General features: G+C 48.4%; 1 protein-coding gene across 3 annotated transcripts in view; it reads left to right on the forward strand.

Moving 5' to 3' along the window:
• The window catches only part of Runx1 (RUNX family transcription factor 1), a 223,951-nt gene that overhangs the window by 159,337 nt on the left and 46,313 nt on the right, over window positions 1–18,301 (forward strand). For all 3 annotated transcript variants that reach the window (XM_048422959.3, XM_048422961.3, XM_087899101.1), the window contains one exon: window positions 2,565–2,669. In XM_048422959.3, the coding sequence (XP_048278916.1) occupies window positions 2,565–2,669 (105 nt within the window). The remainder of the gene's footprint in view (window positions 1–2,564; window positions 2,670–18,301) is intronic.

Raw genomic sequence — 18,301 nt, forward strand, 5'->3', positions numbered from 1 at the left:
TCGAGGCACCATATTTCATCGTCCCTTCACTCCCCACAACACACACACCCAAGGCCAGCTCAGGACTAAGCCACCTCACCGTCAATCACTGGTATCCTTCCCCGCCTCACTTCAGGACCTTCTGCTGCCCTAAGCCTCCACCTGTTCTCCTTTGACATCTCTGAAGGATGCTCGTCTTTGGAGAACGTAGTCCCTGCCCTCAGGCAGATTAAGCTTGGACAATCACAAATGCTGCCAAAGCAGACATCTTAATTAATCTAGGTAAGGAGTGATTTATGGGGCTATCTGAAATAGTCACAAGCAAACCCATCTTCAGGGAAGGTCACCTGAGAAGCAGGTCAGCGGCAAGTGGCTGTCCTTTGAAGATGGGGAGACCCAAGCAAGGGAGTCTTAGTGACTGGGGAAGTAGTAGTGGCTGGGGAAACCGCAGGGTCCCAAGGCTCCAGAGCTGAACTCATGGGATGCAGGAGGGAGTTGTCTCTATGTCCCTGATACAAAGGGTAGCCCATTGTGGGTTCTGGCTGAGAAAGGACGACCCAGTATGAGCTCTGCCGGAGGCCTACCTTATAGCAGCAGGACCATGTGACTGTTTATACAGGCAAAGACAATGAGAGTGATGGGTGGCTCCCTCAGGCCTCCACATCAGCACTCCGTTCTGAGCGTGTCCAGCTTCAGCTTCTGTTGACCATCCCTCTGTGTCGGCTAGATGCTATCGTAGAAAACCACGTGGAATATGCCCTGGTGGTATCTGCCGATATCTGATAACAACAAGCCCTGGAGCGTGGCAGCATCCTTTGTGGGCAGGAGGCTGACTGAGGAGATGGGGGAGTCAGGTACACATCCTCATGAGCCACAGAATCCCTAGAAACCACTCCTGTCTGGTCCCTTGGGCCACTCATGCTGCAAAATCGACTCCATCACCGGCCTTGTCTGTCATAGGCTTTAGTAGAGAGATTGCGGAGAGACACTCCAGGATTATTTGGGAACAGTTTTTATGATTAGGAGTGCAGCTTGCTGTGGTCATAGATTGTAGTCTCAAGAACATGTAATATACATATGTATGCACATATGATACAGGATATGTGTATGGAACATCAATGGCCTTAGGCTGTATTCATGGGTAATTTCTTAGTGGCCTTCACCCATATTAAAACACATATACCAGCTGGAACAGTGTGTTTCTTCTAAGGAGGGTGGGCAGGTCAGCTGGGTTTTGCCTGTTGGAGCCAATGGGCATGGTTTGTTCCCCTTTCGTCTGAGTTTCCTTGCATACTGTGTGGGGAAGACAAGAATTTGTGTTAACCGAAGAACTGATGTGTAGGTAGACGACTTCATATTGCATTCAGCCAGAAACTCGGATTCTGTACGGAGAGGTGGAGAGGGACACAAAAACATTGGAGCCTTTGCACGCTGAGGACAGACACTGTTACAGTGCTTTGCCTCATTTATTCTTCCCTCAGCCCCAAACTGTTTTGGAAAAATTGCCTGTACCCATTTTTTCAGACAAGAACATTGAGTCACAGAGTCAAGCGTCATTGTCAGAGTAAAGCAGTGGGAATTCAAACCCAGAACCCACTCTCTAAAGTGATGAAGAAGTAATGTATTTGTCTTACCTTTGAGCTGGCCTCTCCTGGAGACTTGCGAGATGTTCAGAGAGAGCCAGATACACTTTTGTGTGAACTGCGCATTTGAACCTCAGTTTGCTGGCTGCACAGCCTTGCTCTGCCCTACCCCATTAATGTTTGTATAACATCTAGTCACCTGGTATTTATAAATAGTATTTAATATCAGCCATCAACATCTAATATGCACCGAGAATAATTTCTAATTTAGCATGTTTTCACACTTAGAAATTCAATCTTTGCTGATTTGGTTAGTTTGTTCATTTGCTTTGAGACAGGGTCTCCTGTAGCCCAGGCTAACTCGCTACATAGCTGAGGAAGACTTTGAACATATGATCCTCCTGCCTCTGTTTTCTGAGTGCTGGAATTGCAGGTGGGCAATATCATGCCCAGTTTATGCAATGCTGCCACAGAGCCCTGAGATTCATGCTTGCCAGACAACCGCTCCACCCTCTGAGCTACACTCTGTCTGCCTTTTCCAATCAACAGAAGTACAGAGATAAAAGGGACATATGGGGATTCCTGCTGCTTCTTTTTCTGTGTGTGTGTTTTTGTGGGGGAGGGAGCCGGATTCTATAACTGTCCAGGGAACACAGTGGGGATGGGAGGGCAGAGGGTGGGAGTGGATTGTTATGTGTCCCAACTGGCCATTCCCAAAGTCCCGATGTGGTAGTCAGTTCTGATATCTCCTAATCCTGTTGTTAACTAATGATTGAATTAAAGCCACATGACTATGCAATGGATCACACCTGTGAACCCACTGGGTGCCTTCCAGATTGGAAACAAAGTCAGAGCCATAGGACCACCAGGAGAACGCCCCCCCCCCCCATGCCGCCTCAGTTCTCTCACCTTTCCTGTTTGGGGCACCAAGCCTGGATTAACACAGCAGGTAGACGCTCAGACCACCTCTCACCCTATCCTGTCCTGTTTGTGTCTTCACAGGCAAGAGCTTCACCCTGACCATCACCGTCTTCACAAACCCACCACAAGTCGCCACCTACCACAGAGCCATCAAAATCACGGTGGACGGCCCGCGAGAACCCCGAAGTAAGTGGGCCCCCTTGGGGCTGGTAACTCTCTGGGCTGGTATATTTAAAGATCCACTGGATCTGACAAACCTATCTGTGCTTTGACACTTCTCCTAGAGGAATGCCAGGCCCCTGCAGACAGGAGGAGGTTCCTTGTCAACCCTCTCGCTTGTCAAGGGTCATTTCTGTGTCCTGGACTTTCTAAAGCTTTGTCTTAGAAATCAAAGGGAAGTGAGACCAATTCAAATGAGTTAAGAACAGTTTGGAGCTCCATAGGGCTAAGGAACAGACCCTCAAATATATATAATACATACAGCGGAGTTCAGTGTGATTAGAAACAGTGAAGAGAAGATTGGTCACGTACAGGATGAGCAACAGAGACCTGGTCGGAGTGAACCAGAAGAGGCAGCTTACCACCCATGCTGGTGTTAATTTGTTAAGGCCAGAGGTGGAAACTGAAAATATCCGTTTCTTCTTCCCTAGTGTAAAATTGTTTAACATAGAGACTAGACCGGGAGGTGAGTATTGGGGGGAAATGGCAAATATAGAAAGTTGGTCTCGAAAAAGAGTTGCCGTGAAGAAAATGTTTAAAGAGGGAGTGGGGTTGTTTAGTCTGAAGGAAAGATGTCTTCACCGTGACTTAATGACTATCTTTTAGTTAACACAGAAGTGACAGTCTTTCAGGACCACACCCTGGCCCAGGAGCTGAGGCTGAACTAGAGCTCCAAATCTGTAGGCAGATGAGCTCTGAATGGACACCCTCCAAACCATGTCAGGTGTCCCTGGGAAAGGATACCCTCAGATTCCGGAATGTTGAAAAGTGGGGTCCCTCCTGTCCCGAGAAGCTATGGTGAAAGATGTCAGGAGGCCAGAATGAAACCGTTAAAAATGTGGGCCCTAGAACAATGAATTCTTCAGCCTTCAGGGTTTCAGAACCTCCCCAAACTCCGATTCATCTTCGACAAAATGTGTATAACAATGACAGCATCTCTACAAGACTTAGCTAGATGACGGCATTGCCTGGTGCAGGGTATGAGCTTTGGAACTGTTGGGGGTCCGCAGTGGAGCCGCTTTGCCTCACCCCCTCCAGGTGACCTTTCATTGATCCTCTGAGGTCAGTTCTGGGGTGTGATCCTCAACAGGAAACCTGGTGAGCAGGGCAGATCCTCTGCACTCTGGGGTAGTAGTGGTACCCCACTACCTGGTGGGTAGTGGCTACCCAGTGGTCACTGCGGCTGTGGTATCCTTCCCCGCAGTCGTGGGAATGGCGTCTAGTGTCTGGACTACCTGTTGAAAACTGGTCATCTCCCTGCTTCCATTTCTCCAGTTCCCCCCAATCAGGGACATGCAGAGACCACCCACATGCACCAGGAATACCCCAGGACACGGTTTTCACAACGACCGCACCCTTTCCTCCATTTGCTGTGTTTGGTCACCCCCTCCTCTCTGCTCTTCTTGTTCCCGATTTACCTCCTGCCAGTTTTCCAGCCATGATCAGACTCAGAGAACTCAGGGACTTAATATAACACCCTGATTCTTCTTCACGTGTGGACAACAGACCTAGGTGACACACTGCTGTTGCACACTCAGGAATCCCCGCCGTGCTCCTTGGGTTTTCAGGGTAGAAATGGCTACTGAAGAGAAGGCCTACGTTAAGCATGACTGAAACACCTGAGGGCCATGCTCAGTGCTTCCTGAGGCTGCTTCCTCAGCCCTCTCCAGAGGGCTGGAGAGGAAGCAGGCGAGAGTGACAGACAGCTCAGTGTGGGGCCAAGGGCAGGGGCCAGGTTTAGCAAGGCTGATGCTGAGGGTGACCGAGTTCGTAGGATGGCTCCTTTGGGTGTCTGTGGCTCTCTAAAGCTAAAGCAGCCACCGCCTCTAGGAGAGTTTAGACTCTGGCCCTGCATAAGGAAACAGCTTAAAACAGGGGCCCATGATAAGCCTTCTATGTCTCTTATTCGTCCACATGTAAGAGATACAGGCTTTCGCAATACACATTTTTTTTCTGGAACATTCAGAACCTAAAAAACAAAAGCAGGGAGAAGAGCAATGGCCCCCATATCGGTACTGCTGCCCTCCACGAGGACCAAGTGTTCAGATAAAGTGTTTGCCACCGCTGCTATTCTTTAACCTAGGAGAGCAGTCCCTGGGGGAAGGGCCTAGAAAATACCTCCTGTACTCAGCCTTCTTCGCAGATGAAACTTGACTTCAAGGAAGAGTGAGAAGGGAGGAATAAGGCTAAGTGTGTCATAAAGAGCCATTGTAGCTCCAGGTAGACAGTCTTCTGTTTCACGAGAAGCTTCTAGAACAAAAGTCAAATGCAACTGCAGGCCAACTCCACAAGCAAGGGTGGGCCATTAGTGGCTAATTTTATGATTCTCTTCCTATTTATTTTTATTTATTTAGTCTTTTGAGTTGAGGCAGGCTGGAGCTACGAGACATCCTGGTCAGCCTAGAACTTGCTAAGTAAGCCAGGCTGGCTTTACACTCCGGACTGTCCTCTGCCTCTGTCCCTGGTGTGCTGGGATTCAAAGGCCTGTGCCATCGCAGGGTGTGAGTGCCTCATACCCTGTCTCCTTAGCGTCTTGATTCTTTCTGGTGGTGTTCTGCCCACTGTCACCTTTGACGCAGTGGCAAGTGAGGGCCCTGTGTGCACGTCGGGTAGCCTGACGGATGGAGCCGCTCTAGATAAGGAGCTCTGTCCAACACCTCATTAGTGATGGGTCGTGAAGCCTGGGTGAGTCCAGCCCAAGAACCCTGGTGTCTGCCAAGCTGAGAAATGTTGCAAAGTTTATTCTCTTGAGGAAATCAAAGACTCGGAAAGAAAGACCCTCTGGTTCCTCTAAGAAAAGGTAAATTGGACCCAGAGAAAGGAAGTAACCTGTCCAGATTTAAACAGGATAAGGAAGCCCTAGGAAGAGGAAAGATTGCTCACTGGTTTTGGGCCTTGCACTGTTACCCATGCACACATCTGTCTGTCCATTTGTCCATCAGTTCCATCCATGCCATGCTGTCTGCACTTCACATCCCACGATCCCTCTCTCTTGACTTTGCAAGTGCTGTGTGTGAAACGTGGGGCTGGCATTTATGATTTCTCCCGTGGGACCCAGCTCTGAGGTTGTAAAGCAAGAGCACATGGTAACCTCGGTGCTGACATGGTCAGAACTAGAACTGTGGTAGAATGTGTCCCCAGAGAGAGTCCCAGCCTTTCTGTAGTGCGGACGGTCACTCTCCAGTAATTGCGGGCCACTGCTTCTCACACATTCCCCGGGATGTGTCCGCATCTCCAGGCCATCCATTTTAATGGTGGGAAGGAAGAGTGACATCAGGTGTTTGTTTTCGGTGAGAAAGCAGAGCCTTTAATGGCTTGTTGACATGCTGATAGATTAAGAAGAGAAGATATGCTAAAATGATGGTGGTGGTGGTATGTGTTGTGGAGGTCAGAAGTCAGCCATCATCCTCTTCTGCTGTCTGCCTTGTTGTTTGAGGCAGGGTCTCTCCTTGAGCCTGTAGCTCATCCACTCAGCTTTGTTAACTGGGCAGCAAGAGTCAGGAACATGCACGTCTGTGTCCTCCAGCGCTGGGGTCACTGATGCGTGCATACCGCCTCACACGGATGTTTACATGGGCAGGAGGGACGGGAACGGGAGTCCTCGTATTTGGGCGGCACGCACTTGACTGAGCCATCTCCCCTGCTCTCCGTGCCCCATAGAAGGATTTTTTCACAAAAGGAATTTTAAGAGTTGTTTCCTGTAGCTTCGATATTTCTAGAAACTTAATGGAAAACCCCAGCTTTCAACCCTTGTGTCTATAATTTAGGGAACAACTATGAGAATATGTGTTTCAAGATACATTCTCTACATATATAGTCTGTGCTACAGTTTAGATGTGTGTCTTGGTTTGGCGTGACAGGAGACATTTTACTGAAGCATTTAGGAGAGTGGAGGTCAGACGTCTGATGTACTGGCTCCATCCTGGAGATGGGCCTAGGGCGGGAAACAAATGCCGGCAGTATCCGGGACAGCTTTTGCCCCCCTGTAAAGCTGCCCTGAGCGGTCACTGTTGGAGCTCTGAGATTCAGTAATGAGAGCAAGGTAGAGCCATTCTTGAAACCATCGGGAGGCCAGTCTCACAGATGAGTCTCCTTGATGAAATCACCCTGAGAAGAGGTCAACTGACGGGCCTCTTGGCCAATCAACTGCTTTTTAAAGATGTTGTGGAAGTCATCACGTGACTGTAAGTCTGTGTGCATGCTTGTGTGTGTGTGCATGTATGTGTGCGTGAGTGAGATGTGAGGATGCATGTTTAAGTAGGTGTTGTCACGTGTGCTCTCACATGGAGGCCAGAGGTTGGCATCCTGTGTCTGCTTCCTCGCCCCCCAGCCACCCTTTCGTTTGTCTGAGTCAGGGCGTGTCGCTGAACCCAGAGCCTACCGAGCTTAAAACTCTGGCTAGATTGGCTGATGGTGAGTGTGCAGAATTCCTCTGTCCCCATTCACCAGTGATGGGGTCACAGGCATGCACTGCCAAGGCCAGCTTTTGTACGTGGATGCTGGGAATCCACGTTCAGTTCCTGATACTTGGGCAACACCTTACTCACTGAACTATATTCCCAACCTCGTGAGCATAGTTTTCTCCTTTTATTTTTAAGGGAAATGGCAAAATATCTGACATGCATATGTATGCATACATATATGTTACATAGAATCTTTATATTTGCCCCATATTTCCAGGTGAGAAGGAAAAATGCATGAAAGCCATATGTAAGCTTATGGTGATAAAGTCACGATCGCAGAACAGTGGGAGATGAGTGTTTGTGGCTTCTTCTTACGATGGAAAGCAATGCAGGTCTTTTTCAAAACATCCTTTTCTCTTGGTAAGAAGAGCCAGTGATTATAAGGACTGACATTATGCAAGCATCATCATTTGCCCAGGACCATTTAAAGTTCTGCAGGCATATTAATTTGTAAAAATCTGGGAAGAAACAGGTAAGGCGGTTGACGCCAAAGCTAATTAAGAAATGGATCCAAGGTCACCCAGCTAGCCAGCCAGAAGGGAAGCTGAGTAATCCAGGTGTTGGACTCCATGGACAACAAGGTCTGTTTCTGCGAACAGGGATAGGATTTGAGTTTCATTGTATTGTGATTCCTGTATCTTTGATAAGGAGAGCTTATCAAAGTGGGTGTGACTCGCACGTGGGTTTCCTGGGAGATTGGAGCCCTGTAACTTTGCAGCTGTCATTGTCACATTGACTGGACAGAGTCAGCTTTCCTCTAAGTAGACCTAGTGAGTTTCCCACCTACTTCCCAGGTCATTCCCGACGCACATGTGCCAACAATTGGCTGTGTGGTCACTGAGGTCTGCTTGAGACCCTGGCATCAATAGAATGTGAACCAAAGATAATACAAAACCTGTATTTCTCCCAGAGAAAAGATTAATACAGTGACCAAAGCAGCCTCTGGGCAGGTGTCTTAATGGGGATCCCCCTTTAGCAAAGGATTTTACACAGAGCTTGGGCACTTAGTAGTATCGGTTCTTAGGACAGCCACTGCCAGTCATGGTGCTCACGGGGACTTGTTCCAAGCATGCCTCCCGGGTCACCAACAGGAGCTATTCCCTCTCAACCTTGGCATGTTCAAATATCAGACAAGTCTATCAGGTCAAGATAGAATCTTGGTACACAAAGGAACACGGAGATAGTTTTTCCTTCCTTCCAAACCAGATGTGAAGTGGAAGAAACACAGAGGGTCAAAGGGGGCCATTCTGCATCTGCTTTCCCACTCTGAAGGCATCTCAGGCAGACAGGGATTCTGGGACAGGGTGGGGGGTTTACCCTCCAACTCTATTCATCTCTCTTACTACCTGGCATTTTAGAGAGGAAGTTCTCAAAAGCATTAATAACAACCATGCCTAAGTGTTTCCAGTGAATTTTAGAATCGCTTCCTGTTTATTATTTTAGTAATAGGAAACTAGACCTAGAAGAGTTTTGTGAGCAACAAGGTTTCCCTGACTTTGAAATTCAGACTCCGGATCCCCGGGGCACCTGGGGATGTGAGAGGGCCCAGAAGGGAACACGCTTCACCTCTGTGGAGAGCAGTGATCTACCTTGACACTCCCCTGGTGGACAGCGGTCTGCCTTGACAGTACCCCAGTGAGCTCTCGGTCAGTGTCCTCCTTCTGTGCAGAAGTCCTAAGGTGTAGCAGGCACGTGCCTGAAGAGGCTCTTTCCAAGTGTGAGTAGGAATCCTAAGGTGTGATCAAGACAGCTTCTCAGTCTGATGCAGGGAAAAGGGAACCAGAGGAGACGTGTACTGGACAAAAGCAAAGCCATTCCGTTGAATGTGCCTTTCTTCCCATTCAGGTCACTGAGAAAGCAGATTGCTCCTTAGACTATCACACCAGTGAAGCAGAGTTCTAAGCGAATGTGCAGTCCATGTTAGAATTGATTGTATGAAGTGCTAAAAAAAAACACAAAAAAAAAACATATAATGCTGTCTACAGTGAGGCTTCCGTTCCTTAATCTTAAAATGTGTGGAAAGATTTTGAGACCCTTAACTCTGGGACCTGAGCTTTCACCCTGGCGCCATCAGACCTGTGGGTGTGAACTCGGGCAATTATCTTAAGTACTTTAGGCCTTGGTTTCCTCTTGGGTTGAGCTAGGCAATGAGACGAGATAATCTCTAAATTAGTTCCCACTCAAGAGGGGTAACAAAATATTGTCAACAAAATAGATATATGACTTCCTCACACATGGGGCCCCTTATCGGCCACCACCACTGAGCCCCCAACATCACCATCCTTCACCTCCTCAACCATGGCTCCTACATTAGTTTTCTCTCTCTCTCTCTCTCTCTCTCTCTCTCTCTCTCTCTCTCTCTCTCTCACACACACACACACACACACACACACACACACACACACACACACACTGTCTTACAGCCCACATGACTCTGCCATTCAGCTTGAGACAATGAGTGGGAACAGAGACTCCCATGTTTGCCCTGGCTAACTTTGGGGTGCTGATACCTGGCTATCTGTCCAGCAGGGACAATGTCCGTATTAGTGTCAAGGGGCCAAGAGCTGAATGATAGACTACCTCTATGGACTCCCAAGAACCTTTCCTGGGCCCCAACGAGCACTTAGAAGATGTCTGCTGCTATCTGTATTTAGTCTTGGACTCTTCTGGAAAATAAGGAAACTCTAGACAAAAACAACAACAACAGAAAAGGGGATTTGTAAATCCTAAATTTAAAAATTCATGAAGTTGTTTTAATGTTGCATTTTTTGAGATGTAATTAAACATTTATGCACTTTGATTTTTTTTTTAATTTCAGCTTTTGTTTTGTATTTAGGCCCAGTAACTTTCTCTTCTGGCATACTATGATCCCTTAAAATACTCTGGGCCCTGTTCCGAAGTCCCTCGTGGTTCTATCAAACTTTTCCCCAAATGTCATACTTGATGAGAAACTTGAGGACAAATTTTGTCTCCATAGCATAGAAGCTGAGATCTGCCTCACGCCCAAGATCTAACACTTGGGCGCTCCTCAGTGGGTGCACAGTACAACCGATGAAGAATCTCATTGTTCTAGAAAATGGCAGAACCTCCACACTGTCTGCCCTTGGTGTCCCTGGGGGACTTGTTCCAGGAACCAACACCATAGATTCCAGTTCTGCCAGAGGGTGCTCAGCCCCTGCTATCAAATGGCAGATTATGTGTAGATAGTTGGTACGCATCTTCCTGTAGTCTGTCAGTCATCCCCAGGTTACTGAGATACTCGATACAGGATGGCATGAGTAGTCATTGGGCTGAGTCGTAAGGGAGGTCTGCACATGTTCAGACAGGCACAGTTTTCCTTCCTCGAGGATTTGCGGCCTGAAGTTGGTTGAACGCAAGAGTGTGTCAGCCACAGATATGTATCGGGCTCGTCACACTAGGATGACTGTACTGTATAGCCACATCCACGGTCTGCACACACGGGGAGCAGCTAGCTACCCTTTTGATGGTCTGAAATCAAAACAAGTTCTAGAGAGCCCCCCCCCACTGTGTGTGTGTGTGTGCTGTGTGTGTTTGTATGTGTGTGTGGTTGTGTGTGGTGTGTGGTTGTGTGTGGTGTGTGTATGCATGTGTGTGTGCACATGTGTGTATAGTATGTGGTGTGTGTGGTGTGTGTGCGAGCACATGTTTGTGTGGTGTGTGTGTGCAGAGACCGAGAAAGCGCTCCTCCTGCTCTCTGTGAATCAAGCGCTCGCTCCTCCTGCTCTCTGTGAATCACCCATCCCATGGGAGACAAGAGGCCTCCAGCTTGTTGAAGTTCTGTGGCTGACAGACCCTGCTGTCAGAACACATTATAACATGTCTACCTCTCCACTTTCCAAAACCAATTGCAGGTTTTTCATGGCCTTACCACTTTCCCTTCTCCATTTTGAACGAACTCTTGAGTTTTCCCGAGGGCTTAGGTTTTCCTGTAAGCTGTGTATCTGGGAAAAGGCCATTAGTAAAAGGCTGATCCCAGAGCCTCAGAGGACCCTGCCACTGCCACACACATACACATTCTCTCTCTCTCTCTCTCTCTCTCTCTCTCTCTCTCTCTCTCTCTCCCTCTCTCTCTCTCAAAAGGATTTTCCCCCAAAGCTTTTATTAAATAAGTAAAATCCTATCCATTTTAGATCTGTCTCTGAGTTTATTGGTGCTAATTTGAATCCGCCTCTTCTTTTCATGTGTTTTGCCTCTGAAAACATTTTGTAAGGCTGCTGGCTTTGGAGCTACGACAGTATTAAATGGTGCCATTAGGAAAGAGGTAAATTAGGTATAATCCATCAGTGTGTGCTGCAAGTGCCGTCAGAGCCGTGGAAGCACTGGTCTTTCCCCAGGTGCCAAGCGCATTCCTCGCAGATCACTTTTCATCAAGTTCCGTGCGTGCGGCTTTCCCCGGGAAAACTTGCTGTAAGGGTATCAGACATCTATGTCCACAGTGAAAGCCAAGGTCAAAAACATACCCAAGTACCCAGAGGGAACTTTTTCCTATGGGCTCCTCCTCCCCCAGCCTCCCTTAAAGTAGCACACTGGAATTAATCTGCAACTCCCCAGACCCTTGTGAAGAAAGTTAATGGCGGTACATTAATTTCGGGCTCATAGGAATTCCATATGCCCAGGTTCCATTAAAGCAAGTATTGACTAAAGCCTGCACTGTTATTAAGAAAGCTGAGTTGTGCTAGCCTGCCCTGAAATGTCGCACACTGGGTATTTCAATTCCTGGGTCTTGCTTTTAATTTTGCTCGCTGTGGCTGGTGAGTCACATCCTGGCCATCTGAAGCAAGTGCAGGATGACTTTATGGCCCTTTCTGGATTTTTTTTTTCCACCCAGGTATCTCATTCTCACTCACCTGTGAGTGGTTTCGTGATATTTCTGATCTTTTACAAAAGATCATTTTACAAAAGCTAGGAGAAACGCACGGAGGACATTTTTCTCTTTACCTGACATTGCTCATGGGGCATGGCCCAGCGTATCAGAACAAAATCAGAGGTCTCACCAGGGAGTGGCAGAGGGAACCAGAGCCAGACCAGACTGGCTTCAGGTCTTACCTCTGTTACCTCCTGGCTGTGTGCCCCTAGCTTCTCCACTGTAGAAGGAGCTTCCAGATGTCCACCTTCCAAAGAGACGGTGAGGAGTAAAGGAGACAGACCAGGGAAGGGAATGGAGGCTCTGAGCTGAGCTGTCTGACTCCACCTCTCCCACAATGACAAGGCCGTTATAACCCCCGCCCCATCATGGGGACTGCAACACCACAATGGAGACATGCACATGAGGGTGGCACACACAGCTCTGCACAGAAGTGTCCTTTAAACAGTAAACGCACACACTCTGCAGGTCACTGTCCTTCACCCCCACCCCCGTGGTTTATTAACAAGGAATCACATGGAATTCTGCTCCAGTGGGTACCAAATATGTACTAACGCCAAATTATCTTTAAATGGGGTCAGGGGAACCCTGAAAAATTGGTTTCTTGGGTGTAATACCACAACAGCTCTTTCGCCTTTAACTCTTCCTGGCGGTCACTTTAAATACAGACACACAAGAGCTTCACAAACCCGAGCCTTATCGAGGGAGGCATCACCGCATGAAGCATGCTCTGCCCCCTCTTCAAAGGATAGAAGGGTGTTTCCAGACAAAGATTTTATCATAGGCAGCTCCATTTCTCAGCAGGACATTAAGCACTCATGTTGCTGTGACCTGTCAAAGCTCCTGGCGTGTAGAACATTCTCCTGGATCCGCTACAAGATGAGCATCAAGTGAGCTCTCTCTGCTGTGCGGGACTTTGCTTTATACGAGGCAGTATATATCAGAGTGTGGCTTAGTCGTGTGTCAGCTAAGTAACAGAAATACAATAATGTGAATGAGATAATCATAAAAAACTAAACCTGAAAACCCACTGTTACTGTTTTATAGGTGTTGCACAAGACCCATAGGGAGTGGAAGGAAAATAATGATCATTTTCTTGAAGATTGGTTTGGTTTGGTTAGAATTATTTGTTTTCTATTCTGTGTAGGAGCGTTTTTCCTGGGTGTATAATGGGTGCCACATGCATGCCTGACGCCCTGGCAGCCAGAAGAGGCCCTTGGAACTGGAATTACAGTTCCAGATGGTTCTGAGCTGCCCTGTGAGTGCTGGGAACCAAACTCTGGTCCTCTATGAGAGCAACAAGTTCTGGAAGCCACAGAGCCATCACCGGCCTGAAAGATAGGTTCTGCCTCATCCTGTCTGTTCCGACTGCTGAGAACACAGAGGGGAAAGAGGCCTTTCATCAGCCGCTATGTAACCCTGTGCTTTTAGAAGCTCCACCCTCTGCCGTTTGCCTCCATGTAGAAACTCACTAAGACACCGAGATACAAATGATGCAACCTTGATCAACAGTTGAGACTTTTATTTTAATTTATTGTCTTTTCCAAAACCAAATAGTTTTCTTCTACAGATCTCATGGAGCAGAATCACTGCAGACAGCAGTACAGGCTGCTGCTTCTGAGTTCATATTCATATGAGTGTGTGTGTGTGTGTGTGTGTGTGTGTGTGTATGTGTGTGTGGTGCATGTGTATGTACGTGTGTGTCCGTATCAGTGTGTGTGTGTGTGTGTGTGTGTGTGTGTGTGTGTGTGTGTGTGACTGTGGCTTCTTTCTTTAGATGGCATTTGTCTGAGATTCGGTTTCAGGGAGGTGAAATGGTACACCCTACACTCGATGCCTGTTTCAAACCTGCAGCAACTTGATGCTGAGGCCCTCGGGACCACTGGCCCCTGCTCATCCGCTGACACACTGACTGGGGCAGGATCAGAGAATCTTTTCTATCCCGAGGGTGATTCAGCCATTCTCACAATAAATAAGTAGCAAAGGGCAGGGAAAAAGAACTGGAAACCATTGAAATCTGAGTCTGGGGGGCGGGGCTGTTCTCTGCACTACTCCTGAGTCCTGGGCAGGGGACACTGCCCAGTGGAAAGCCCTCAGGCCCTGCCGCCTGCCTCAGTTTCTCCAGGAACCTCAGTTTTCTCATCTTCAGAGTTGGGAGGGAGTGGGGTGAGGGCTAAGGCACTTAGGAGCCCCTGAAAGCTTGACTTGAGGTTCCCAGGAGCAGCTGGATTTGCAAAGCATCCTCTTTCATTTTCTAGCAGGTCAAGATCTGCTCTGTGATTGTGTCCGTAAGAGGAGATGAAGAAGAGGTGGTCACTGGAAGTGGGGAGGAGGGGCAAGTGGGGTGCAAGAAGGGGTCGGGTCTGAGGGAGGATCAGTCCACCCACCCCAAGCTGCTGCAAAGAGCCGTGAAGAAAGGCCCATGCGGAGCGGAGGGGCTCGAGGCTTGAGTAGGGAAACCATCCAAACCCTATTTCCCATGACTTCGGCAGCATTAGAAAAAAAGAAGAAAGGAGAAAAAAATCTGTAAACCCACAAAGTGCTCAACTGTCCAAGCCTAATGGCCGACTTCCCAAAGCTGCCCGGTCAGAGGCCTTGGCGTTAATTCCTCAGCCAACTGAAAAAAAAATTAAAAATGGTGTGAGTTCTGGTGAGTTAATTGCCAGAGTGTTGCTGAGCAGAGCTGCCTCCCTCCCGCCTCCTCACGTATTCTGGGCTGTTCCTCATTACCTGGCCTACCTATCTTCACAATCTAGCCACAAACAGCTTTGGTTGACCACACCACTTCCCTATTGAAAGTTAATACTGTTTGACTCATTCGGCGCTGCTTAACCTGAAGCCAAAGAAAACAAGGTAGAGAATAGCTGGCTTGTATGGAGTCTGGAAAGCCCTGCGCGGCCCTGCTTTCAAAGCCCTATACAGTAGCCTTACTATATCTCAGCCGCAGCTGCAAAGAAAATGAAGGAAGCAGAAGTAGCTGTGGTGGAGGGGGTGCGGGCATGGTGGCGGGAGGAGAACAGGAAGGGAGTGGGGAGGAGCCTCATCGGGCTGGGAAAAGACAACAATGTGCTCTGCCCAGTTCTGGGGCTCTCTTGCTAGGCTCCACAGTTTGCCCCTTCACTGGAGTGCTCAGAAGAGAGGCAGTAAAGAGAAAGGTCTCCAAAGCTCATTTTACAAGTGGTTTTGTTATTGAAGACAGCAGAGAGGAGCTGGGTCCCATCAGACCAGCTTCCAATAGGACAGTTCCTAGGTGGTCAGGGATAAGGCCCACCACTGTCAAATCTGGGAAAGGCTCAGAGGGAAAATGTTGCCCAGGGTTGCTAGGCAGGCAGCCATATTTTCCCCTCGCCCTTTTCCTGCCGTAACCGTAGGACTGAGCGCGTTCTTGGGGCTTGTGCTGATTAGAACTGTCCCTTCTCATGTCACCAGGCCAATACAGAACCCACATTTTCCTTAAGGTGCTGTACAGGTTCGCCGTCACTTGTTGATTGGTAGACAGGATTCTGCTTACTCCCCTTCCCCCCTCCTCTGCTACAGACCACAGTGGCTGAAGGTTGAGGGCAGCTCCAGACAGCCTGAAGTATGACAGAAAGCTGGTGATTTGTTATACACACATACACACACACACACACACACACACACACACACACACACACACACGGAGCTGTTGGTTTTCTTACTAGAGAACTCTGCCTAGCATCTGGCTGTGTGCTGGCTCTTTGGTCCCACTTCCTTGAGGCCAGTCTAGAACCCCAATTGGCATTTTTCTCTGCAGGTCTAGGGATTGAGCAAACCCTGCATCTTGCACATGCTAGCCCAGCACTCACCACTGAGCTACACCCCCAGCTTCCCATTGGTATTGATGATCTGAGACAGTCGGAAGTCTCAGCTGGCCATGGAGAGCCCTGGGGCTGGTGGGTAGAGCTGGACGAACCAGAGGGAATTTCTCTATCCTTTCTCCTAAGCACAGAAGGACAGAAGTCATCATTGATACTGCTGGCTCAGCATCCTAGAGGAAGGACATCCACTCCCTCATCTAGCCAGGTTCTACAGACATCACTCAGTCATGAGGGGCCTCGGTTTATGTGGGTTCTATGCAAACACGCTCAGCACCGGCGCTCATCGCGTGACGCATCCTTTGGGATAGGAGAAGGACAGCTAACTCAGAGAAGTGAGAGACGCAGAGTTGCTTGGGCCATGCATGGAGCATGGGGCCTCTAGGATGTTTCCTCCTTCCTCTCAGGCCTGTGCAGCCTGGTACTTGCCCTGCTGAGGGCCTGAAGTCCAAAGCCAGGTCAGACTCTCGAGGTACATTTTAGGTCCACATTCCTCTCCAGATGCTGCCTTTGCCTGGCCGCCCAGACTTAGCCTTCTGTGGTCACCTCCCCTGAAATCTGTTGGGTCAGAACTACCCTGGTAGACAGATATGGATAGTTATATCAGGTTACTTTTTAGTTATGCTTTACGGAGGATTCCGGAGACAATATGTAAAGGAGAGTTGAAAACGCTTGGAATTATAGACTGGCTGAGTAGACAGCCTTGCCATGTGTAAGTTCCCTGCGCCCCTCCCACAAGGCTGCCCCTGCCAGCCACCCCCACAGAAGACCACTTCTGGTCAAGGGCACAAGATACCCAGGCAGCTTATGGTCACCGGACAGAGCAGGAGGATGGAGGTGAGGGCTACAGAGGCAGTTGCTCTCAGGAAGGTCGGGACACCAGGGGCCCACGGGAGCCACCACACTGAATTCTCTTCCACTGAGCCCAGAATGGAGAGTGATCGCTGCTGCTTTTTGTCCCCTGAATTCTTGGGGTTCAGAGAGGGAAAGAGAAGACCTGGAGGCTCAGGGAGGGAGAGAGGAATCCCTGGGCCTCAGGGAGAAAGGATGAAATTCTGGGGGCTCAGGGAAGGAGAGAGGAATCCTGCGGGCTCAGAAAGGAAGAGAGGAATACCGGAGGACAAGAAAGGAAGAGTAGAAAACCCTTTCAGCCCGTGGCCTGTGACTGTGTTAGTTGCTGCTCTTGATTTGGCCTCAGCTAGTTTTACTGCTCAATGTGTGGGTCACGCGATATTTTGTGTCTGGGAGAAAGTGTGTATATATACACATATATATATACACATATGTGTGTGATTTATATATGTATAATATTGCATGTAATGTATATAATGCATATATAGAACAAATATATGTGTACTGTGTTATGTGTATATGTATGAGTGATATAGGCACATGGAACATACATGTATGTGTATATATAGCATTATATTGCTATTGTATGTGTTGTGTGGTAGACAAGTGTTACATACATGTGATATATATATATAAACATGTGTATTTGCATGTAGCAAATATGTATGATGTAATAGAAGTATGTACTCTATACAGGCATGGTGAATATATGAGTTGAAAGAAATATGTAGGCCTGCATTGTGCAGATGCGCATATAGATGTATACAATGCACATGGTATAAGTATGTGGTCTGTGCATGTGTGGTGTAAGCGTGTGTGTGGTACTTGCTACAGAGAAAAGGCAGCAGCCACTCCTACTGCTGACTCACACCAGCGTGCTGTGCTCCGCTCTGCACAAAGGACTTGTCTTATTCCTCAGGGTGGTGAAAGGAAAAGTAGATGGGTTTTGCTGAGTGATTTACCTCTGACAGGACGGCTCCTCAGGAAGCTCCACCATTTGGCCTGACAGTTCTCCTCAACAGGTAGCTCCCTAGCAGTCACACCGCCGTTACACAATTTAGTTCGTGGTTCCTTTGCCCAAATGGGCTCTACTTTCCTCAAGTCAAGGGTGGGTGGTGCTAATTGCAGAAGTTCTGGGCTTCTTTGTGTTGAGTTAGCTGGTTGTTAGCCAGCATTCACCCTGAGCCGAGAGTGTGCCAGGCACCTTAGGTCCTAAGACAGGAAGCAACATGGCGTCTCCATGGACTCAGGGATCAGTGGACACAGACACGCCTCAGTGACACAACGAGGGTGTGAGAAAAGCCAAGACTGAAGGTGGAGCTCAGTGGATAGAGATCTTGCTTAGCATACGGAGAAGCTCAGTGTTCAAGTCCCAGCAGGGTGTAAACCTGGTGTGCTGGCATGCACACGCCATCCCAGTGCTTGGGGAAGTGAAGCAGAAGGCACAGCGATCAAGGTCATCCGCTGCCACGTTTGGGGTCATCCTCTGCCATGTAGTGAGTTCCAGACAAGTCTGAGTTACACGACAATCTGGCGTGCGCGTGTGCAAGCACACACACATAC

This window comes from Myodes glareolus, chromosome 2 (genome assembly GCF_982192425.1).
Source record: "Myodes glareolus chromosome 2, mMyoGla1.1, whole genome shotgun sequence".
NCBI lineage: Eukaryota > Metazoa > Chordata > Mammalia > Rodentia > Cricetidae > Myodes > Myodes glareolus.